This window comes from Hyla sarda, chromosome 6 (assembly GCF_029499605.1).
Source record: "Hyla sarda isolate aHylSar1 chromosome 6, aHylSar1.hap1, whole genome shotgun sequence".
Lineage (NCBI taxonomy): Eukaryota > Metazoa > Chordata > Amphibia > Anura > Hylidae > Hyla > Hyla sarda.
Window position 1 is genome coordinate 39,602,317 of NC_079194.1, and position 25,704 is coordinate 39,628,020.

Genomic DNA, 25,704 nt, shown 5'->3' on the forward strand with positions numbered 1-25,704 from the left:
TGGAGGGGGCGTGGCGTGACGACATCCAGGGCAGCGGTGACGAGCGGTGACGGGTCTGGAGCGGCGGGGACACATGAGTATTAACCCCAGATGTTGCAAAACTACAACTCCTGGCATGCCCGGACAGCCAACGCTGTCCAGGCATGCCGGGAGTTGTAGTTTTGCAACATCTGGAGGTCTGCTGGTTGAAGATCACTGTCCTATACTTTACATTGTATTCTAGATTTTCCTCATTTAAAATTGGGTGCGTCTTACATGCCGGAGCGTCCTATAGGGCGAAAAATACGGCACATACACAGCAGACAGTGATCGACCACTGTAAGACAGAGAGGAGGAGCGCGCTACTCCCAAATACAGCAGGTTTAGCTAAAATAGAAAGCAGACTTATCCATTTAATAGAGGAGTTTTTTTTTTAAATGTAAGATATCTTTAAAAAAAATTATTCTGAGTTAAATGTTTCTGTTTTTTTTCCCAGCATCTGTGGAATTCAGCATCTGGAGCGAGCTGGGAATAGTTTGACTCTTTTCGACTCTCTCTACTTCTGCATTGTAACTTTTTCCACCGTGGGTTTTGGGGATGTTACTCCACAGATCTGGCAATCCAAACTTTTGGTTGTCATAATGATCTGTGTGGCATTAGTTGTTCTCCCGATCCAGGTAAGAATCTGCTCAACTTCATAACCATTTATATAGATACTGTATATAGTTTACAAACCTGTAAATCAATGGCATATGATCCAATGACAGAACATTTCTAGATTATTTTTTTAATGAGGTGACTTTGTAACAATTCATACTTTTTAGAAGGGTCCCTCAACTATAAATGTATCCCAGCTGTAAGTTAGGAGGGAATCCTGGCAGTGTTTATTTTCCCTTAAAGGGGTACTCTGGTAGAATTTTTTTTTTAATCAACTAGTGCCAGAAATGTATACTTCTATGTAAAAATCTTAATCCTTCCAGTACTTATCAGCTGCTGTATGCTGCATAGGAAGTTGTGTGTTTCTTTCCATTTTGACCACAGTGCTCTCTGCTGACACCTCTGTCCATGTCAGGAATTGTCCAGAACATGAGCAAATCCCTATAGCCAAAACTCTCTTGCTCTGGACAGTTCCTGACATGGACAGAGGTGGCAGCAGAGAGCACTGTGGACAGACTGGGAAGAGCTACACAGCTTCATCTGGAGCATACAACAGTTGATAAGCACTGGAAGGATTAAGATTATTAAATAGAAGTCATTTACAACTCTGTATAACGTTTTTGGCACCAGTTGATTTGAAAACAGTTTTTTTCCCCTACCGGAGTACCCCTTTTAGAACCACCTCAGGGGAAATTAAGCAGTACAATGTGTCCATTTAAACCAGTGGTCTCAAATTGTGGCCCTCCAGATGTTGCAAAACTTCAACTCCCAGCATGCTGGGAGTTGATATTTTGCAACATCTGGAGGGCCACGGTTTGAGACCACTGGTTTAAACTAACAGTATGTTTGTGTGTTATGGAGGAAGTAAGGATCCATTAAGCATTTCTTTCCCTAATATTGTTGCATATATTTACTCAGTAAAGTGGCTTGGTTTACAAGGTCATTCTGCTTATTAAGACAACTTAATTTGAAAATGTGACACAGCTCAGTTGGTTATTGTGCGCAATTCACTGTAAATCCAAAGGTTTTCCTAAGATTTAAGGTAATTCTACTGTGTTCTTGTACACACACACACAAAAGAAAAACAGCTGAACCAAACAATTTTGGTGGGACTGAATGACTATGGTTGTGCCTTTCCTGAAGGAGTTTTCCAGGCTAGGGGTTATTTATAGCTTATGCCTCCAGGTGTAGTAACTCTGACACTGCCCGGCCTTCACTGCCCTCTTCCTTGTCTCTGTGAGGTTTTACTCGGGCCTTAACCCCCTAAGGACTCAGGGTTTTTTGCACTTAAAAATCCATATTCATATATCCATACCAATTCTACTTTGTAATGACATCAGTCATTGTACCCAATAATCTACATCAAAATGGAAAAAAAAATCATTGTGCGACAAAATTGAAGAAAAACGCCATTTTGTAAATTTAAGGGGCTTCCATTTCTACAAAGTACATTTTTTGGTAAAAATGACACCTAATCTTTATTCTGTAGGTCCATACGATTGAAATGATAACCTACTTATATAGTTTTGATGTTGTCGTACTTCTGGAAAGAATCATAACTGCATAAAAAAAAAATATGAAAATGTATACCTTTAAAATTGTCATTTCTGACCCCTATAACTTATTTTTCTATTTTTCCACATATGGGGCAGTATGGGGTTTTTAGCGGTACCATTTTTGTATTGATCGGACTTTTTGATCGCCTATTATTCATTTTTTCATGATTTAAAAAGTGACTTTGGTATGGTTTTGCACGTACGCCATTGACCGTGCGGTTTAATTAATTATATATTTTTATAATTTGGACATTTCCGGACGAAGCGATAATACATATGTTTATTTTTATTTACACAGTTTTTTTTTTTTTTTTTTTTTATGGGAAAAGGGGGGGTGATTCAAACTTTTATTAGGGAAGGGGTTAAATGATTAACTTTTTCTTTCACTCTTTTTTGCAGTGTTATAGCCCCCTCTAGTGGCGATAACACTGCACACACTGATCTTTTACATCAATCTTTGTTATCTCATAGTATAACATTGATCGATGATTCTGCCACTTGACTGCTCATGCCTGGATCTCAGGCAATGAGCAGTCATTTGGCATTCGGCGACGGAGGAGGCAGGTAAAGGGACCCTCCTTGTGTCTGCCAGCTGTTCGGAATGCTGCAATTTCACCGCCGCGGTCCCGAATAGCCCACTGGGCTAACCGGCAGTACTTTACTTTCACTTTTTGACACGGCGATCAACTTTGAACGCCGTATCTAAAGGGTTAATAGCGCGCGGTACTGCGATCAGTGCCACGCGCTATTAGCCACAGGTCCCAACTGTTGTTAGAGGCCGGGCCACACCGTGGCCCTGCATCATAGAAAGCGAGCAAACTCAGGGCGTACAGGTAAGCCCTGAGTCCGTAAGTGGTTTAAGGGGTACGCCGGTGAAAAACTATTTTTTTTTTCCATATAAACTGGCTCCAGAAAGTTAAACAGATTTGTAAATTACTTCTATTAAAAATGTTTAATCCTATCAGTACTTATCAGCTGCTGAAGTTGAGTTGTACCTTTCTGTCTGACCTCAGCTCTCTCTGCTGACATCTCTGTCCATTTTAGGAACTGTACAGAGTAGGAACAAATCCCCATAGCAAACCTCTCCTGCTCTGGACAGTTCCTGACAGAGACAGAAGTGTCAGCAGAGAGCACTGTTGTCAGAGAGAAAAGAACAACTCAACTTCACCAGATGATTAGTACTGGTGGGATTAAGATTTCTTTTAATAGAAGCAAATTAAAAATATGTTTAACTTTCTGGATCAAGTTGATATGAAAAAAAAAATAGTTTTTCACCAGAATAACCTTTTAACTGCCCATCCAACTCAGTGATTGGCTAAGTGGGCACTTTACAGTATATGGAATAAGATGTGATAGAAACCACAGAGAACAGGATAACAGTAGCGATTGAGTAGCATCAGAGTTATGCGGGGCAGGTGATTTTAGCAGTTTTTTTTTTGTTTTGTTTTTTCACCAGACCATGGGGCATTACCTAAAAATACCTCCAAACTCAGAAATCCTTTTAAATGTATAATTTATCTATCAAATGGACATAACCAAAAATATCTGGTGTAAGAATACCAGCTTTTTACAGCCACATGATTTGGTGACACTTAACATAACATATATATAAGCCCGCGGAGTGCTAAAGGCCTTTTTGAATCTTCGCTTTACACCGGAAGCGGTGTCTCTCACTGAGGAAAATACTCATCCCTTTTAGCTAGTTGCTACAGGTCTCTCATCCTCCGCCAAGCCAGAACACCCTGCTCTGTACTGATGTGGGGCAAGCACCCCGAAACAGCTGTCTGCAGATGGGTCCTCTTCCCTTCTGGGGAAAACTCCGGACTTGCCATAAATCCCAATCAGCTTCTGAGACTTTGTAACCAGAGCCAGAGTTGATCAGAGGGCACGCTACCTTATATAGTGGTGTGATGAGAAACTTTACATAACTTTATATATATATATATATATATATATATATATATATATATATATATATATATAAGAAGAAGGGATATGTAAAACAGCTCTCACACCACGGTGGAATTATTATTATTATTATTATTATTATTATTATTATTATTATTATTATTTTTAATCAACTGGTGCCATAAAGTTAAACAGATTTGTAAATTACTTCTATTCAAAAATCTTAATCCTTCCAGCACTTATCAATTGCTGTATACTCCAGAGGAAGTTGAGTGGTCCTTTTCTGTCTGACCACAGTGCTCTTTGCTTACACCTCCTATCCATGTCAGGAACTGTCCTGAGCAGGTGAGGTTTTCTATGGGGATTTGTTCCTGCTCTTGACAGCTCCTAACATGGAGTCAGCAGAGAGCACTGTGGTCAGACTGCAAAGAACTTCTCAACTTCCTCTGGAGCATACAGCAGCTGATAAGTACTGGAAGGATTCAGATTTTTAAATGGAAGTTATTGACAAATCTGTTTAACTTTCTGGAGCCAGCTTGTAGTCTTCGAAACTGACTGGAAAAGTATGCCAAGCCAGAAATCTCCCCAGAAAGGAAAGTGTTTCAGGGTTATTGCCCCTCGTCAGTGCAGAGCAGGATGCATGATGGCTAGTAAGAGTCCGTTTCAAGTTCATGAAAAGGTGGTGTGAGAGCTGCTTCTCATATCCTTTCTTCCCACAATTATCATTCTGTCACCAGCTATTAGAGATGTATAAGCAGAGTATCCGGTGTACACAGACTCTTTCTCAGTCCATGACTATTCATATCTCTTAGTTCGAGCAGTTGGCCTATCTATGGATGGAAAGGCAAAAGTCTGGAGGAAACTACAGTCGACACCGAGCACAGACAGAAAAACATGTAGTGTTATGTGTCAGCTCTCTGAAGATCGATCTGTTAATGGATTTCTTGAATGAATTCTATGCACACCCAAGGCTTCAGGTATCTTCTTAAAATCACCTAATCATTATAAACTACAGTTCAGGATTAATATTTCTTTTGTTAGACCATTTAGGGCCAAACGTACCCGCCCCTGATCCCCTAAAGATCCTGCTGCAGCTCTGATTCCTCAGCTTCTGGTCCTCCACCGATTCTGCCTTCAACCTGCTTCGGAGACAAGAGCTCACAGCAGGACCTGCTGGCTCCTCCAATCACTCGCCATGACAGGACACCACTGTGGTCACTGATTGGCTGAGCGGGTAGGTCATTCTCAGAGCTTTAGTCTTTAGCACAAGATAGGAGCAGCAAGACGGGAGCAGCAAAGGACTGGAGCTGCAGTGGGATCGGGAGACAAAGGTAGGTTAGTACAGCATTTTTTTATTTTTTTTTTACAGTCCCGGTCATGTATACATCTTTTTTAATCTAGAATACCCCTTTAACATGTGAGTCCTGAGTTACTCTCCATAGAACACTATGATGAAATATCAGACAATATATTATATGTGATTGATATTATTTGGTGCCTTCTATCATTATTGCTTTATTGATAGCATTTGATTGCACTTTACATTTTACAATGTCCGTACTTAATATACTTACAACTAATTTTTTTTAATTTTCTATAGAGACAAAACTCAAACCTTAGATGTTGAAAAGCTATGACTTGGTCCTGACACAGTATTAAAGGGGTACTCCACCCCTAGACATGCTTATCCGTGGGAACCCAGCGTTCTAAACATGCTGTTTAGAATGCCGGGTGCTGCACAGAGATCACGGGGGTCCCAGTTGAGGGACCTCCACAATCTCTGTGCAGCACATGGCGTTCGCTTTGAATGCTGGGTGCGAGCGGAGGGATTGTGACGTCACTGCCGCGCCCCTTCGTGGTGTCACGCCATGCCTCCTCAATGAAAGTCTATGGGAGGGGCCGTGATGTCACGACCCCCGCCGCCTGCTCCAAGCGTTCGGAGCCACATGCTACAGAATTCCATACAGATGTAATTAATGTCTCCTTGATTTTACTGCACTCCTGAAGTTAAGATAAATGAAGGTGCTGCAAAGACAGGTTAAAAACAAAATAATAAAATAATAATAATAATAATTAAATACAAATATAATAATACTAATAATTATTTCTGTTGCTTTGGGATATCCCATCACAATATATTACTGTGTTATGTTAATGCATTAAAGATAACCATGGCTACATCTGTACAATTTTGGATTTAAAAACATATAATATAGAAAAAGGAAAAAAAACAACACAGAGGGCCACATAGGGTAGTAGTGCAGGTAATGAGATAATGTAATTAGAGGATACAGCAGCAGGGTCGACTTCTGAAGGGTTTGCGGAGGAGCCACAACACCAGGACATGCAGCACGACGTTAAAGGGGTACTCCGGGGAAAACCTTTTTTCTTTTAAATAAACTGGTGCCAGAAAGTTAAACATATTTGTAAATTACTTCTATTGAAAAATCTTAATCGTTCCAGTACTTATTAGCTTCTGAATGCTACAGAGGGAATTCTTTTCTTTTTGGAACACAGATGACATCACGAGCACAGAGCTCTCTGCTGACATCTGTGTCTATTTTAGGAAATGCTCAGAGTAGGAGAAAATCTAAGGGCAGCATGGTGGCTCAGTGGTTACTACTGCTGCCTCACAGTGCTGGGGTCTTGGGTTCAAATCACACTAACGACAGCAATAAATAAAGAGTTATTATCATTATAATAATGTCAGCAGAGAGAACTGTGGTCGTGATGTCATCAGAGAGCATTCCAAAAAGAAAAGAATTTCCTCTGTAGTATTCAGCAGCTAATAAGTACAGGAAGGATTAAGATTTTTTAATAGAAGTAATATACAAATCTGCTTAACTTTCTGGCACCTGTTGATTTAAAAGAAAAAAGGTTTTCACCGGAGTACCCCTTTAAAGGGGTATTCCAGGATTTTTTTTTTTATATATGTATTAATCAACTGGCTCCATAAATTTAAACAGATTTGTAAATTACTTCTATTAAAAAAAAATCTTAATCCTTCCAATTATTATCAGCTGCTGAAGTTGAGTTGTTCTTTTCTGTCTGGCAACAGTGCTCTCTGCTGACAACTCTGCTTGCCTCGGGAACTACACAGTAGAAGTAGAAGAGGTTTGCTATGGGGATTTGCTTCTACTCTGGACAGTTCCCGAGACAGGTGTCATCAGAGAGCAAAGAACAACTCAACTTCAGCAGCTCAAGTACTGAAAGGATTAAGTTTTATTATTTTTTTCATTGTTTGTCATACTGAGTCCTTCAAGATTGCTGTACCCCCACCACCGCCTCGTCACGTGTTTCGTAGTCTTCCTCAGGAGGTCATATATATCTATATGTATAAAACTCAATGTGTGTGTGTGTTTGTATGTATGTATGTATGTATGTATGTTCCACAAAAGTGTCAAAACAGCTAAAGATATTAACATGAAACTTGGCACACATGTTACTTATATGTCAGCAACAAACATAGGATAGGTAATTTAACCCTTACTCACCCCCATTTTCCAGGGGCGGGGTTTATGTTTAAAGTCCCATACAACTCTATAGGAAATATATGTTACTGCATAACTTCCAAACGGCTGGAGATATTTCGATAATACTTGGTCACATGTTACTTATATGTCCACTTAAAATATAGGATAGTTAATTTAACCCTTAACCATTTGTGAGTGTCTGGGTTTTTGTTTAAAGTCCCATGAAAATCAAATGGGAAATGTATGTTCTCACATAACTTCTGTACGGCTGGAGATATTTCAATACCTGGTGAAATATTACGGGTCGGGATAGGAGGTCGAGTTAGGAGGTCGGAATTTGAGGACGGGATTTGAGAATGGGATGGGAGGTCGGGATATGAGGACGGGATAGGAGGATGGGATAGGAGGTCGGGAGAGGAGGTCGAGATAGGAGGATGGGAATAGAGGTCGGGTTAGGAGGTCGGGATAGGATGTCGAGATAGGAGGACGGGATAGGAGGTCGGGATAGGATGTCGGGATAGGAGGTCGAGATAGGAGGTCGGGATAGGAGGTCGGGATAGGAGGTCGGGATAGGAGGTCGAGATAGGAGGAAGGGATAGGAGGAGGGATAGGAGGATGGGTTAGGAGGTCAGGATATGAGGACGGGATATGAGGATGGGATATGAGGTCGGGATATGAGGACGGGATAGAAGGTCGGGATAGGAGGTCGGGATAAGAGGTCGAGATAGGAGGAGGGGATAGGAGGAGGGGATAGGAGGATGGGTTAGGAGGTCAGGATATGAGGACGGGATAGGAGGAAGGGATAGAACTTTGGGATAGGAGGACGGGATAGGAGGTCGAGATAGGAGGTCGGAATAGGAGGTCGAGTTAGGAGGACAGGATAAGAGGAGGGGATAGGAGGTGGAGATAGGAGGACAGGATAGGAGGTCGGGATAGGAGGTCGAGATAGGAGGAGGGGATAGGAGGATGGGATAGGAGGATGAGATAGGAGGGTGGGATATGAGGTCGAATTAGGAGGTCAGGATATGAGGGGGAGATAGGAGGTGGAGATAGGCGGACGGGATAGGAGGTCGGGATAGGAGGTCGGGATAGGAGGACAGGATAGGAGGTTGAGATAGGAGGTCGGGGTAGGAGGACAGGATAGGAGGTTGAGATAGGAGGTCGGGGTAGGAGGACAAGATAGGAGGTTGAGATAGGAGGTCGGGGTAGGAGATCGGGATATGGGGTTGGGATATGACAACAATATATGGGGATTGGATATGAAGTCAAAAGCTTACTCCTCTGTTGATTTTCCTCCCCAACAAGGATGAGGAAGGAAAAACCGGGCAACGCCTGGTACTCAGCTAGTATTATATATATATATTAGTTCTGAATAAGCTGAGAAGTGCTTCCTTCGGAAAACCAAAAGCAACATAGACAAATCCCCAAAACCACATCAAATATCCAAGTAGACAATGTTTTTGCCTAATTCTGACCTTTATTAAAAACAGGATTATTATGTGGTGATTTTGTGTCCCACGGAGATGGATGTTCAAGTCAGACGTGTTCTTCAGATCCCAATGTGGTCTCAAAGAGTCATCTACTTACAGGGCTCAGCGCTGAAAGATCAAGATCTATTAAGAGCAAAGTAAGTAAATATTTTTATTACCTACAAGCCCAACGCGGCTAATAATTTAATCAATAACCTACAAAATTAGCCCCAAGATATAGTCAAAAAAATTCTTTCCTTTATTAAGTATACAAAAACAGGTAGAAAAAACACCCATAAAATAACCCACCCTTAAAAACCCCCAAAACAAAGCTAAGCAGGATATCACTAGGAAATATACAGTAATCAGTAATGCCATATAAGTTTAACAGTGTTAGTGAAGTCAGCACATGAACATAATAACTTAAATCAACACAATACCTAGTTGTGACATGCTGACGGCTTCCCAGTCATAATCCTGCAACCTCGACACGTGTTTCGGATGATTCCTTTCTCAAGAGGCGCTCCTTGAGAAAGGAATCATCCGAAACACGTGTCGAGGTTGCAGGATTATGACTGGGAAGCCGTCAGCATGTCACAACTAGGTATTGTGTTGATTTAAGTTATTATGTTCATGTGCTGACTTCACTAACACTGTTAAACTTATATGGCATTACTGATTACTGTATATTTCCTAGTGATATCCTGCTTAGCTTTGTTTTGGGGGTTTTTAAGGGTGGGTTATTTTATGGGTGTTTTTTCTACCTGTTTTTGTATACTTAATAAAGGAAAGAATTTTTTTGACTATATCTTGGGGCTAATTTTGTAGGTTATTAAGTAAATATTTTATTCTTTTTTTTCTCACTTTTTTAAAGGGGTATTCCAGGGGGGAAAAAACTATTTATATATACATCAACTGGCTCCAGAAGGTTAAACAGATTTGTAAATTACTTCTATTAAAAAACCTTAATCCTTCCAGTAGTTATCAGCTGCTTAAATTGAGTTGTTCTTTTCTTTCTGACAACAGTGTTCGCTTCTGACACCTCTGGTTATCTCAGGAACTGTCCGAAGCATTAGAAATTTGCTATGGGGATTTGCTCCTTCTCTGGACAGTTCCTGAGACAAGCAGAGGTGTCAGCAGAGAATCACTGTGGTCAGATAGAAAAGAAAAACTCAACTTCAACAGCTGATATCTACTGGAATGATTAAGATTTTTAAATAGAAGCAATTTACAAATCTGTTTACATTTCTGGAGCCAGTTGATTGAACATATATATATATATATATATATATATATATATATATATATATATAACATTTTTTTTCCTACAATACCCCTTTAATTAATCATCATTTATATAAAGAACAGTCTGTCGTATTTTCAATGAGAATTTAAGATTATTTAAGATGAAGTTTAACATGAAGGATTATAAAGTCCCCGTGAAAATTCACGAGATTAAAGTTGGCATGAATGGGACCACTTTGAGGCTGCATTTCATAAAACATCATATGACCAGCTGGCATTTCAGATCAAGCCAATACTTCACAGCGGCACTCCTAGGAGATAAATCCAATATGATATTGTTGGGTGAACATTGTAGGTCCCAGGACACACACATTTCCAAGACATGTTGTCCATGCTCTGAAATACAAATATGAAAAATGCTGAAAGCTGTACTTCCGGTGGAAAACATAATTTTTTTTTTTAAATCAACTGGTGCCTTAAAGCTAAACAGATTATTTCTATTCAAAAATCTGAATCCTTCCAGTACTTATCAGCTGTTGTAGGCTCCACATGAAGTTGAATGGTTCTATTCTGTCTGATCACAGCGCTCTCTGCTGCCACCTCTGTCCATGTCAGGAACTGTCCCCATAGCAGGAACAAATCCCCATAGCAAAGCTCTCCTGCTCTAGACAGTTCCTGACAGGAACAGAGGTGTCAGCAGAGAGCAAATTTACAAATCTGTTGAAAGGGGTATTCCATTCCCTTGCTTTTGGAGCTCCACTACCCAGCGGACGGAAATTATTGTTCCAAACGATGTGTGTGCGGGCTCCCATGTTCAGGGCTGCCCCTCGTGACGTCACGCGTGCCCCCACAACGAAAGTCTAAGGGAACAATAACTTCCGGATGCTGGGGAGTGGAACTCCGAAAGCAAGGGAACGTAGTACCCCTTTAACTTTCTGGCACCTGTTGATTTATAAAAAAAATAAAAATAAATTAAAAAAAATAATATATATATATATATATATATATATATATATACACATATATATATATATATATATATATATATATATATATATATATATATATATATATTAATAGTTTTCCACCGGAGTACCCCTTTAAACTTTTACCAAAGGGACTACTAGGGTATGTAGACAGTCACTGAATAGACTATGCTTAAAAAAATCAACACCTTGTTTTATGTAAGACATAAAATACCAGTATTAGACACATTCTGTATGGTACCAGAATAATTGAGTTTTCCTGTTTGAATGGGTTGTAAAATTGCATTTGCTAGACCATATAAAACATCTATTTTTAGCTTGAAGCACTTTGAAAAAAGAAAAAAATGTTTTGTTGTTACATGCTAGTTAAAAAGCAAAAGTTGCAAATACTGATACATGACCCCTTTGTGCCAAAGTGTCTTGAGATCACGTTGCTGTGAAGAGTTGGTATTCTCCCACTATGCATCACTGAATACATTTTCCCACATTTATTGTGGCAACAGAATTCTGTTAGACAATTTTTAGGCACTTTTATATCCCACCCAAAAAAGTGGTGTGGTCCATGTAGAAGGGGGATGTGGCCTCAGCAAAAGTGACTGGCTTAAAGGAGTACTCCCATGGGAAAAAAAATGTTTTTAAATCAACTGGTGCCAGAAAGTTAAACAAATTTGTAAATGATTTCTATTAAAAAATGGTAATCCTTCCAATACTTTTTAGGGGCTGTATACTAAAGAAAAATCCAAAAAATAAATGCATTTCCTCTGATGTCATGACCACAGTGCTCTCTGCTGACCTCTGCTGTCCATTTTATGAACTGTCCAGAGCAGCTTATGTTTGCTATGGGGATTTTCTTCTGCTCTGGACAGTTCCTGAAATGGACAGCAGAGGTCAGCAGAGAGCACTGTGGTCATGACATCAGAGGAAATGCATTTTTTTGGATTTCTCTTTAGTATACAGCCCCTAAAAAGTATTGGAAGGATTAAGATTTTTTAATAGAAGTGATTTACAAATCTGTTTAACTTTCTGGCACCAGTTGATTAAAAAAAAAAAAAAAAAGTTTTCCATGGGAGTACCCCTTTAAGATATAAAACTATACACCAAAAATGCAACAAAATTCTGGCTTAAAATCCTGGTGGCGGTTTAAACTTAGCCTAGACAGTCTCAAAATGCAAGAGCTGTATCAACCAACCTGAGACATACTTGCAAAACATTCTAAGGCTGCATTCACATCTCGTTTTTGCAATATGGTTCCTGTATCCGGCTTCAGTGTAAAAACCGTATGGAACCGTATTGCAAACCGTACTGCTGACATCATGACCACAGTGCTCTCTGCTGACACCTCTGTGCATTTTAAGAACTGTCCAGAGTAGGAGAAAATCCCCATAGAAAACATATGCTACTCTGGACAGTTCCTGAAATGGACAGAGATGTCAGCAGAGAGCACTGTTCTCCAAAAAGAAAATAATTTCCTCTGTAGTATTCAGCAGCTAATAAGTACTAAAAGGATTAAGATTTTATAATAGAAGTAATTTACAATTCTGTTTAACTTTCTGGCACCAGTCGATATAAAAAAAAATAAATAAAATAATGTTTTCCACCGGAGTATCCCTTTAACCTATGTGCAAATCTATATATCATCATTAAATTATAGCCAGAGGCTTTCATGGTATAATGGGACTTATACTTTTAAAACAGCTGGAGTGTCACATGTAAAAGAACACTGCTTTAAACATGTATTATGTGAACTAATAAAAATATGCAAAAAAATGTTTTTGATGTAAAAATATTTAGAATACAAGTACTTCAACGATTACAGCGAGTCATATTACACATTGATAGGGAAAATACATGTATTTTTTGTGTTACCAGGACATACCGCCATAGTCAGCAATTGCTTTTTCTTTTTTAGAATGGATGATGCAGAGGCATGTTTCATACTGAGCAGCAGATGTGAAGTAGATAGGACAGCAGCTGTAAGTAATGGTGCTTTATCCACAATAAATGTATTATTTACATATAATATTATTGTAACACAATAAGGTTAAGAAATGACAGCAGAGAGATGGACAATGGTTGGGAACTGTAATACAGATATAGCAACTGAAACAATGCAGCACTTTACTTTAGAGCTGTATACATGACTGGATGTGTACACATCACCGCTCACTTACACAGTGTGTCATGCTACACAAACTGCGTAGAAATACAGAGAAGATTTATAACTAAAGCAGGGACTAAACAGTAAGCCAGCGATGCTTCATGAATCACCAGCTTACTGTTAGTAGATACACTACTAAAGACTCTTTAGCCCTGTGGCTGTAATGAGTTGGGATTCATGTGGTTTACTGCTTAGAAGCAAAAGGTTTTGATATTGTCATCTACTTACTAATAGATTCCATTGGCCAGGCACAATTGCCTTGCTCATTTTTCCATGGCGCCCTACACTAATAGTTGAGGCCACCATGGTAAGTATGCAAAATAGCACAGACTCCTGTCAAAGACAGGTGTCCTCGTTCTTTACAATGTGCTCTATGTTCATAGGTTAACACACTTTTTGACAGATGTAACGCACCAACAATACAGCACACCCGAACAGGTGGCTAGACCCCCTAAAGTCTTTGAAACCACCTTATCATGATTAACGATAATGACTAACATATCAAACACATACAATATACACTAAGTTATATTGTATAGGTTGAAATGTTTAACAACAAGTTCTCCAAATGCAGTACCTTATCAGGACATATCAACAAAACACTTATCAGGCTGCAATTCATTTAAAAACCACTGGGCCGCCTCAGATAGCTTAAAGTGCACCCGTCAGATCCAACCAATTTATTATTTTTTTTATTTATCACTCAGTACCTAATCCTGACCATGTATATCTAATTTTTATGTGTCTAGAACCTTTATTTTTTATTACACTTTTGATTTATCTCACTAGTCTGAATTCCTCTCAAAGGGAGGGGGCGTGGCCTCATTGTGCAGGTCTCCGCCCCCTCCCTCAGTATGCTGTCTGCTCACATCTCCCCTAGCATTAGCAAAACTACAACTCCCAGCTTGTCCTCACTGACAGTAGCGGGACACAAGTTGACAGTGGGAGGATTTTTCCTCCAGCTGTGAGCCCTGCGCCCACAGCTGTCAATCAAAGAAGTGTGTCCATGACATAGGTGATGATGCATGGACACAGCAGGACTAGTATGTGTCAGAGCAGGCAGGGGGGCAGTTGTTTGACTGGCTCTTTCAGCATGAAATACTGAAAATTTTCTAACGAAAGCAATTGCAAAACCTATTGGTTGAACATGCTTTACAACATATCAGAAGTTTTTGTATCTGACAGTGCCCATTTAAATGACATCAACAGAAACAGATCAACAGATTTTCACAATATCATGCCTTTTTTTCAAAGCCAAAAGGAAAGGTAAAAAAAAAGACACATCTGTACTTACAGATATTCAAATCCATTGAGTAATTTTAAGGTCACAAAAAAAAAAAAAATAATAAAGTACATTTTTATTTTATTTGTCCCACCAATTAATCAATAAAGTTGTAATATAAGCATTGCTGTATCACAAAATCTTTCCTACAGACTTCTTACTTGTGCACAGACTATTAATGCAGTAAACTAACACATGTTTGTTATTTAGGATCATCAGACAATACTAAGAGCCTGGGCCGTCAAAGACTTTGCTCCAAATTGTCCTCTGTATGTTCAGATACTAAAACCTGAGAATAAATTTCATGTCAAATTTGCAGGTAATATTCATTTTTCATTTTTATGAAAGTGTAAGCAAGAACAACAAAGATTTTTTTCATCAATTTGAACAAATTTACATCACATTTTGGTGCCTCCGAGGCATGGACACATCTGGAAAATAACAACATTTTATGCTGACATATCTGTGCTCTGACAGGCTCTGGCCCCATTCACTTTCAATGGCCCGAGTGTAGTCAGCTAGTGACTACGTTCAGGTCATTTTTCCAACATATCCAATATTTGGTTGAAATTATTTTGTCTACCAGGACAAGTGGATTTTCATGAGGGAAAAGTAGATTGTGTTCCGTTTTAGTCTCTTTGACAAGTAAAATTTCCACACCCATGTTGACTGCAAGCTGCGTTTGAAATGACCGGAACGTAGTTACTTGCTGACTATGCTCGGCCATTGATATGAATGGGGCCTGTGCCTATCTGAGCATGGATATGTCAGTATGTGATTTTTACATTTTCCCAACGTATCCGTGACTAGAAAGCACAATCATGGTGTGAACCTAGCCTTATTCCATGGTTTTCTCTACAAAGAATTAATATTTAAAGGGATATTTCAATAATATAAATTTTATTGTGGACTATGTCTAAAGCACTCCAAGCCCACTATAAAAATTATAACCCCAAAATACCCCTTTTAAAAAGGCTATCAAATTTAGAAAAACATTTTCATATTCCCTTTTAGGAAATTATAGACTCACGAAGGTGGAGAACCCTGTTCATGATCGTCATCTCAAAATGGAAATTGGTCACAAACAGATTATCTTATTCTTTAGAACCTGTCTTATTCTGTATTACATAACCCATAGGCTCTGAATAATGTTTAATTTGACCTGTGGTGGTTCTGCAGGGAAACTGAACACAGTACTGACAGGGTTTTCCACATATTTTATCTTATAATTAAAGGGGTTCTCTGGTACTTACACATCTTATCCCCGTCCAAAGGATAGGGGATAAGATGCCTGATCGCGGGAGTCCCACAGTTGGGGACCCCCGGGATCATGCACGCGGCACCCCGTTTGTAATCAGTCCCCGGAGCGTGTTTACAGTCCCCGGAGCGTGTTTAGCTGTCACGCCCCCTCCCGTAGGCTTGCATTGAGGGGCGGAGGCGTGACGTCACACGTCGCCGGCCCTGTAGTCACCCGTAATCAGACCCGGAGCGAACACGCTCCGGGGACTGATTACAAACGGGGTGCCACGTGCATGATCCCGGGGGTCCCCAACTGCGGGACTCCCGCGATCAGGCATTTTATCCCCTATCCTTTGGATAGGGGATAAGATGTGTAAGCACCTGAGAACCTCTTTAAGGATCCAGCAGGGGGCACTTTGTGATCTGCCTATTGTCAGGACACCCTGCAAATAAGTAAGCATTGTCTAAAGGCAGCAAGTAACAGTATATAAACATAAGAACATGAATCTTCATTTGCCTGCATTAATAATTTTTACTCTAGGAGATAATAAATGCCGCCATTTAGTGTGCATCTCAGTTAATCTCATTGAATGATAACAACAAACACCAAATAAGAGACCGTGACCTAATAGATGGGAAACAGGTTAATATAGTGTAAGTAAATGCTGGCCATATTCTATATGTTAATGAGCCACTTACTTTCTATGGATCATTTCATGCACAATTTTTTACTAAACTAATGATGCGGTTTTAAGGTCATTTTGTTGATGTTTTGCTGCAGTCATTTCACAACTCTACATAGAAATGTGCATCATCATATTATGCAAACTATAAAACACAAATATGGTTCCTTTCTGCTCAAATCGAAGCAAATAAAACTATGCAGGATTAAGCTCATTATGCTAAAAAATAAAAACAAATAAATCATTTGTATTAGGGCGTCTTGCATGACATGAATTTATTTATTTACTTATTTTCTTAAAGACACTGTAGTTTTAAAATCAAATACAAAAGTGTATCCAAGGAGGAATACAACTATTTCATTATATTTTACATTCAATGTGAATCCACTGGCTTCAATAAAAAAAAATTTAATGAAAAACTGTCAGAAAAATGCTGCGTGTGCCATCAGGGGGTGCGGAGGTTTCCGAAACTGGAGACGCAGCTCCCGCATAGTATGGATGATGATGGTAAGGATATATAGTTTAAAAGTGGCCACCGCCAACCTTGTAAGTGCTGTATTTATCTGCATATAACACACACTGGTGTATAACACACACCCTCATTTTAACAGGTAAATCAGAGTAAAAAATAAATAAATGTAAAATTAATGACTTGAAAGCTCTGAACTAAATGCTTCATCATCCCCCTGAATCCCCCTTCTCATCAGTTTGCACCTCCCCTGTCACATTTACACCTCCCCTCCTCTGATGTGTGCCTAATTATTTTCCTTTGTGCCTCCATTCCCCTGTGATTCCCCTTGCTCATTATTCCCCCCCCCCTGCTCATCATCCCCTGCTCATTATCCCCCCTGCTCTCTATCCCCCTGCTCATTATTTCCCCCCATGCTCATTATCCCTCCTGCTCTCTATCCCCCTGCTCATTATTCCCCCGCTGTTCATTATCCCCCCTGCTCTCTATCCCCCTGCTCATTATCCTCCCTGCTCTCTATCCCCCTGCTCATTATTCCCCCACTGTTCATTATCCCCCCTGCTCTCTATCCCCCTGCTAATTATTCCCCCGCTGTTTATTATCCCCCCTGTTCATTATCCCCCCTGCTCTCTATCCCCCTGCTCATTATTCCCCCGCTGTTCATTATCCCCCTGTTCATGATCCCCCCTGCTCTCTATCCCCCTGCTCATTATTCTCCCCTGCTCTCTATCCCCATGCTCATTATTCCCCCGCTGTTCATTATCCCCCCTGCTCTCTATCCCCCTGCTCATTATTCCCCCACTGTTCATTATCCCCCCTGCTCATTATTTCCCCGCTGTTCATTATCCCCCCTGCTCTCTATCCCCCTGCTCATTATCCCCCCTGCTCTCTATCCCCCTGCTCATTATTCCCCCGCTGTTCATTATCCCCCCTGCTCTCTATCCCCCTGCTCATTATTCCCCCGCTGTTCATTACCCCCCCTGCTCTTTATCCCCCTGCTCATTATTCTCCCCTGCTCTATATCCCCCTGCTCATTACCCTCCCCCCTGCTCATCATCCCCCCCCCCCCTGCTCATCATTTCCCCCTCTCCCCTGCTTTTTATATTTTTTATTCTATTTACTTGGCCTTACCGGCAGGCTCACGTTAGGCGGCGGGTCTTGAGGGCTGTGCCTGTGCGGCCAGAAAAGAATGACGATTGACGTTTCCTGCCGGCTCCTGTTTTAAAGTGGGCGCAGCTGGGCTGCTGATTTTGAACAAGCAGTCCAGCTGCACCCACTTTAAATCAGTGACCAGCGCATTTAGCGGTGTGTAACACGCATGTAGGGTTTTTGCCTTAAATTTTAAAAGTGTGTGTTATACGCGGATAAATAGAGTAGTTTCCAGGGAAGGGAGGCATACTCACCTAGTCCTGTCTGCTTAGTGAGCAGAGCGTTGAGGAAGGCTGTCAATCACGAAGAGGGGGTGTGCTTACAGCTGGAGCAGATGGTACTAGGGGAGTATAACTTCCTGCCCAGGGGACTATTTACGGGGACATATTTTAACATTATCCCTGCCCATCTACCGGGGATAGTGAGGAAAAAGATATTACCATATATAAAGTGTTGTTATGCATTATATATGGTAAAATCGGAGGACAGCTTCTCTTTAGAGGGAATCTGTCAGCAGCACAACTCGCACTATCCTTTTTTTTTTTTTTTTTTACATGTAATAGTGTGGGTGATGGTAAATTAAAGGCTGCCTTTTTCAATTTGTTATGTAATTCCTGAGAAGAATAGATAAATCCAAGTGCTGATCTTGGTGCCCGGGTTGTGTGTGTGTGAAGGGGGAGTGGTGGTGTACTGGCATTTCCAGCCCCTCAAAACACTGTTCTGCCCACCTGGCTGGTCCATGTAATCCGGCCCCTTCATAAATATTCATCTTCTGTTCTCCAGCACAAGGGGGGTAGTGGCACATGCACACTCATTGTCGTGGGCCATACAAAATGACGTGTACATGGCACATAACGCTCTGTTAAGGAGAGTAGAAGATAAATATTTATCATTATAGGGACCATCTGAATGGGCATAACGGTATTCCAAAGGACTAAAACCAACCCACGTGCATCAAGACCAGGATTTGCATACTTGTCCTTATCTATATTTCTTGAGAAACAAAAAAGAAATTACATTACATTCAGCATCACCTGCACTATTACCATGTGTTCACAGGTTAATGTCGGTGCTGCTGGTGACATGTTCCTTTTTAGTTTATGTAACTCTATTTACATCCTATTCTGCAGAATAAATGTTCAGTTCTGGATCTAATAGAAATTTTTACGGCAGAATTTAAGTGGGTTGTCTGGGGACGTATTTTTTTCCCATTTGGCTTGCATTAAACATTAAAAAGGAAAAAAAAGAAAAGAAAAGATACTCCACTACACTGATCCCTCACAGCTGCCCTTTTGACTGCTCCCGATCCACCTTTATCACTGCTGCTTTCTGGTTCCAATGATGTCTTGGGGGCCCTCCACAATCAGTAAAAACCAACGACCTCCAGACCAGTGGATAGTAGGGCGCTGAGGGACCAGGCAACAGTTGAAGCAATCAGCTTTATTCCCAACATGCAACGCGTTTCGCGCTAGTGCACTTCGTCAGGTGCCTGATGAAGCGCACCTGCGCAAAACGCGTTGCATGTTGGGAATAAAGCTGATTGCTTCAACTGTTGCCTGGTCCCTCAGCGCCCTACTATCCACTGGTCTGGAGGTCGTTGGTTTTTATTGCTTTTATTGTGGAGTGGCAGCAGAGGGATCTGCTTCATGCTATCATTCAAGTTGTGCTGGCATCTGCACAACTTACATTGGTAAGCGCTCTATCACTATTAGCGTTTCCACATTTGTTATTTATTGCACCATGGAGTGCTCCTCTTTGTCTTTTTTGCTCCATAATCAGTGACACTGGCCAAGTGGGTAGTTTTTGTGGGGACAATATATCACAGTAACCAGGAAGCAGTGATGATGAGTGGGAACAGGAAGTAGTTGGAATGTCAGCTGCGGGGGATCAGAGTAGGTGAGTATGACTTTATTTTTATTTTTTTATAATCTCCAGACAAATATAAAACTTTTTTTGTCCCCAGACAACCCAGACAAGGGCAAGTTTTTATTATTGATTTATTCTTTAAATGTTTTGTGCTTAACATTTTTTCTCTTTTAAAACAAAAAAGTTTCAAATTTTACGGTCTAGTCAAGTAGTGATGAAAATATACCCCCCATGTGGTAGTGAATGGCCACACAATTGTTGACAGTATCAGGTATGTACAAAACAATAGCAAAAGGCCCCACATTTTTGCTGGTAATTTCATGTAGACCAGTGAAGTCTGTGAGGTTATTCATCACCACATCTGGGAGTAGTTTTAATCTTCATGAAGTCGTTATGTAGAACTGTGCTCAAATAGTAAACTATGGAAAGGTTAATGTTTCGAGGATAATGTGTAATTATTATATAGTCCTATTATTTGGTCAGTTCATTATTATACTGTAAGTGTTCTCGAAATGATGCACTAATGGCCATGGTAAGCTAAATGATGGATACAGTCACAATGAAGAATAATCGGCTGTAATTGAAGCAATATTAATTATTCATCTGTTCTTTCAGCTGCAGTTGTATATATGTGTGTACAGGGATTTATTGTATGGTTTGTAAAATCTTATTACTCCTCTCAAGTAATTGTAAATAACAAATAACCACATCCGTTTTCGTATAAATTCTTTATTAAAGCAGTACATTCCCATTATTTTCCATTAAAGGGTATATACATTTTTACTTTCAGATTTTTTCAAAACAAGAAAGAAAAAAATAGTACTGCATTAGAAAGAAAAAAGGCAAGAAATAAATAAATAAATAAAAAAACAAATCAAAATAAAAAGTTTCCTATAGAACCAACTTAAAGGAGTACTCCGCCCACAGATATCTTATCCCCTATACAAATGTGAGGGTCTTGCCAACGGGACCCCAGTGATCTCCGTGCAGCATCCTGCATTCTAAACAGCATGTTTAGAATGCTTGGTTCCTGCGGCCGGAGACGTGATGTCACCCACACCCCCCTATGATGTCACACACCACACCCCTCTCTATTCATGTCCAATAGATATAAATGGAGGGGTGTGACATAATGTCTCCCGCAGCAGAACCCAGAGTTCTAACCATACTGTTTAGAAAACCAGGTGCTGCACGGAGATCGCGGGGTGGTCCCAGCGGAGGGACATCTTATCCCCTTTCTTTTGGCTGAGATGTCTGTGGGCGGAGTAACCCTTTAAACCCGCAATGAAATTGACAACTATTGGATATATGCAAATTATGGAATATTGAGTTCTATAATACTTTACAAATTGAATATTAATTTATTTACAAATGTCTAGGGCACTTCCCTGTGTAAGGAATGGCACAATAATTAACTTGATCGCCTGCTTTGGTGTCCGATATAGCAACTTTCATTCAATATCCAAATTGGCTGTTTGGTTCACTGAGGCGTGCCCTTAACCCTTGGTGCACTGCTATGCCTTCCCACTCCACTTACATCCTCTGCTATAGATATAACTAAAAGAGAAGTCAGAGCCAGCCCTCAGCTGTGAGGTAAGCAGTTGCCAAACCTAAATCTCTGCTTGTAACATAACAGAACTCCCATTACAGTTGGGCTTCCACTTGAAATTCTGCACCAAAATTCCGCTGGAGCAGAATCCCATTGAATTTAATAGGATTATGCAACGCTGTGTCTGCAGTCAAGTGTGGTCCTAACACCAACATATTATGTCTCAGAGATTTTCTGTGCGTAGTGTGAACAAAGCCTTAGACTTCTTCATAAGCCATGGCTGTAGCAGAGGATGGAAGGGGAACCAGTGGGCATAGTGGGGCACGAAGGGTTAAAGGGGTACGCCGGTGAAAAACTTTTTTTTTTTTTAAATCAACTGGTGCCAGAAAGTTAAGCAGATTTATAAATTATTTCTATTAAAAAATCTTGATCCTTCCAGTACTTATTAGCTGCTGAATACTACAGAGGAAATAATTTTCTTTTTGGAACACAGAGCTCTCTGCTGACATCACGAGCACAGTGCTCTCTGCTGACATCTCTGTCCATTTTAAGAACTGTACAGAGTAGGAGAAAATCCCCATAGCAAACATATGCTGCTCTGGACAGTTCCTAAAATGGACAGAGATGTCAGCAGAGAGCACTGTGCTCGTGATGGCAGCAGAGAGCACTGTGTTCCAAAAAGAAAATAATTTCCTCTGTTGTATTCAGAAGCTAATAAGTACTGGAAGGATTAAGATTTTTTTTAATAGAAGTAATTTACAAATCTGTTTAACTTTCTGGCAGCAGTTGATTTAAAAAAAACAAAAAAAAGTTTTCCACCAGAGTACCCCTTTAAGGGCACGACCTCAGTGCATCTAATATTTAACTTGCATATTAATTAAAAGTGATTTTACCGGACAACAGAAGTGGCAGATCAGGTTTATAAATGTACCAATCCTTATATAGCAAAGTGCCCTATTTAGATATCCTAGTGGTTTGTGGGAGTCAGACCTGGTGATAAAAAGTTGTCTCATGACCCCTCGAGATAGTGGTGCCCAAGATGCTACAAAATGTTTTCTTTGTCTTACTGGACCTTTAGGGTATGTTCACACTACGGATTATGAACGGAATCTCCGCTCGCAGATTCCATTCTTGTGGCCGCCGCTGCAATACTTCGGCGGTAGGACCGCGCGGCACTGCACCGTCACCATTACCAGCTATGCAGTGTTCACGGACTTCCGCGCAAAGAATGAACATGTTCTTTCTTTGCGCGGAACAATTTCAGCGGCGGAATTGTCCCCCGCTAAAATTCCGCAGTGTGAACGGGTCTCGCCGAAAACCATTCCCACTGATGTTCACAGCAAGTAATTCCGTGAGCGGAATCCCGTGGGAATTACGTAGTGTGAACATACCCTTAGGCAAATTTGAACCCTCCCCATCATCTTTATTACAAAACTTTACAACTTTATTTGTTTCTTCCATATATTTTTCAGATCACGTTGTATGTGAAGAAGAATTTAAATATGCAATGCTTGCTCTCAACTGTATATGTCCAGCCACCTCTACATTAATCACATTGCTGGTTCATACCTCAAGAGGACAGTGAGTATTAAGTGCATACCAAAGCATTCAAACTCTACTACTACTACTACTACTACTACTACTACTACTATTTATGCTTATTTGTTTAGCATCAACATGTTGCATAGTACATTGAAATCACTGACTACAGAAACCATGAGGTATAGAGAGATAGGTCATGGATAAAAAAGAAGAAGCTCAATTTAGAGTTTGTCCCACTGTTGTGTATCTACAGTCCTGAATTTGTTGGGACATTAGGTTGCCACCTGGCCGGTATTTTACAGGCACAGACAGTATTTTGGCCACCCTGCCGGTATTTATCCAACCAATCCTCCAACTCCCGGAATGTTGCACCATATACTATACTAATGTTTCCCAACCAGAGCTCCTCCAGCTGTAGCAAAACTACCACTCCCAGCATGCCCGGACAGCCGTTGGCTGTCCGGGCATGCTGGGAGTGGTAGTTTTGCAACAGCTGGAGGCACCACTGGTTGGGAAACACTGACCTATAATATATACTACTATATATTCCAACATGTTGAGAGTTGTAGTTTTGCATCAGCTAGAGACACCCCTGGTTGAACCATATACTATACCAGTGTTTCCCAACCAGAGCGCCTCCAGCTATTGCAAAACTACCACTCCCAGCATGCTGGGAGCGGTAGTTTTGCAACAGCTGGAGGCACCACTGGTTGTTAAACACTGACCTATACTATATACTACTATACAGTCCAACATGCTGGGAGTTGTAGTTTTTGTTTAGGGCAGCTGCTGAGCCACAGGCTGTATCAGGGCATTCTGGGAGTTGTTGTTAGTAAAAAAAGAAAAAAACATCAAAAAGTCAGATGAAAAAATAATAGTATTGTTAAAAACTACAGATCGGGGCACACAAAAATTAGCTATAGAGGCCAGAATTGGACAAGTTTTTCCCCACATATGTGTATCCTGTGCTGTTATGCATATATAAGTAATTATGCAAATTAGCATAGCCGGTATTTTTTGGCAAGAAAAGTGGCAACCCTATTGGGACAGCATTGGACACTAGGCAGCAGAGGGGGTTTATATAAACCTGTCCAATTTTAAGGGGGGGTTTCTAGCTATGTCCCAGGCATTGCCTACGGGTATGCCCTGATGTCCTGGTACTTAAGGACCAAGGGCGTACCTGTAAGCCCGTGGGAATTTACGTCCTCACCGTGCCCTGGGATGACTGCTGAAATCATTCAGCAGGCATCCCAAGACAATGCCCAGGGGGGTCCTGGAGGCACCCTGTTTGGGAATCACTGGCGTAGAATAGCCTTATGTCTACCCCTATGCGATCCCTAATTCAGTCCTCAAATGCACATGGCGGTCTCTCACTTCAGAGCCCTGTCGTATTTCAAGGAAACAGTTTAGGGCCACATATGGGGTATTTCTTTACTCGAGAGCAATTGCACAACACATTTTGGGGGTCTTTTTCTCCTTTTTACCTCTTATGAAAAGGAAAAGTTGGGTCTACACCAGCCTGTTAGTGTAAAAAAAAAAAAAAATTACACTAAAGGAAAAAGGTAAAAGGAAAAAAAGATCCCCAACATTTGCTATGCAATTTCTCCTGAGTATGGAAATATCCCAAATGTGGGCGTAAAATGCTCTGCGGAAGCACAACAAGGCTCAGGAGTAAGAGTGCACTATGTACATTTGAGACCTAAATTGGTGATTTGCAAAGGGGTGGCTGATTTTACAACGGTTCTGACATAAACGCAAAAAAATAAATACCCAGGTGTGACCTTATTTATGAAACTACAGCTCTCACGGAACATAATAAGGGATATAATGAGCCTTAACACCCCCCGCAAGTGACCCCTTTTGGAAACTACACCCCTCAGGAAATGTAATAAGGGGTGCAGTGAGCATTTACGCCCCACAGGTGTCATTTGCACAGCCCACTGTTCCAAAGATCTTTCAAATGCCAGTGGGGTTTAAATACTCACTGTACCCCTTATTACATTTCATGAGGGGTGTAGTTTCCAAAATGGGGTCACATGTGGGGGAGTCCACTGTTCTGGCACCAAGGGGGGCTTTGTAAACGCACATGGCCCGTGACTTCCATTTCAAACAAATTCTCTCTCCAAAAGCAAAATGGCGCTCCTCCTCATCTGAGCATTGTAGTGCGCCAGCAGAGCACTTGACATCCACACATGGGGTATTTCCATACTCAGGAGAAATGGGGTTACAAATATTGAGGGGCATTTTCTCCTATTACCCCTTCCTTGTAAAAATAAAAAATTTGGGGAAAAACCAGCATTTTTGTGAAAAATAGTTTTTTTTTTCCCATTTACACATCCGACTTTAACAAAAAGTCGTCAAACACCTGTGGGGTGTTAAGCCTCACTGTACCCCTTGTTACGTTCCTTGAGGGATGTAGTTTCCAAAATAGTATGACATGTGTTTTTCTTTTTTTTTTTTTTGCTGTTCTGGCATCATAGGGGCTTCCTAAATG

The 25,704-nt window shown here is 40.6% G+C and overlaps 1 protein-coding gene across 3 annotated transcripts in view; it reads left to right on the forward strand.

The window, feature by feature from the left end:
- Nucleotides 1-25,704, forward strand: part of KCNT2 (potassium sodium-activated channel subfamily T member 2) — an 814,344-nt gene that overhangs the window by 451,187 nt on the left and 337,453 nt on the right. For all 3 annotated transcript variants that reach the window (XM_056523545.1, XM_056523546.1, XM_056523547.1), the window contains exons 9-14: nucleotides 476-656; nucleotides 4,913-5,077; nucleotides 9,064-9,200; nucleotides 13,183-13,246; nucleotides 14,924-15,032; nucleotides 23,141-23,249. In XM_056523545.1, coding sequence (XP_056379520.1) covers nucleotides 476-656; nucleotides 4,913-5,077; nucleotides 9,064-9,200; nucleotides 13,183-13,246; nucleotides 14,924-15,032; nucleotides 23,141-23,249 — 765 coding nt within the window. The remainder of the gene's footprint in view (nucleotides 1-475; nucleotides 657-4,912; nucleotides 5,078-9,063; nucleotides 9,201-13,182; nucleotides 13,247-14,923; nucleotides 15,033-23,140; nucleotides 23,250-25,704) is intronic.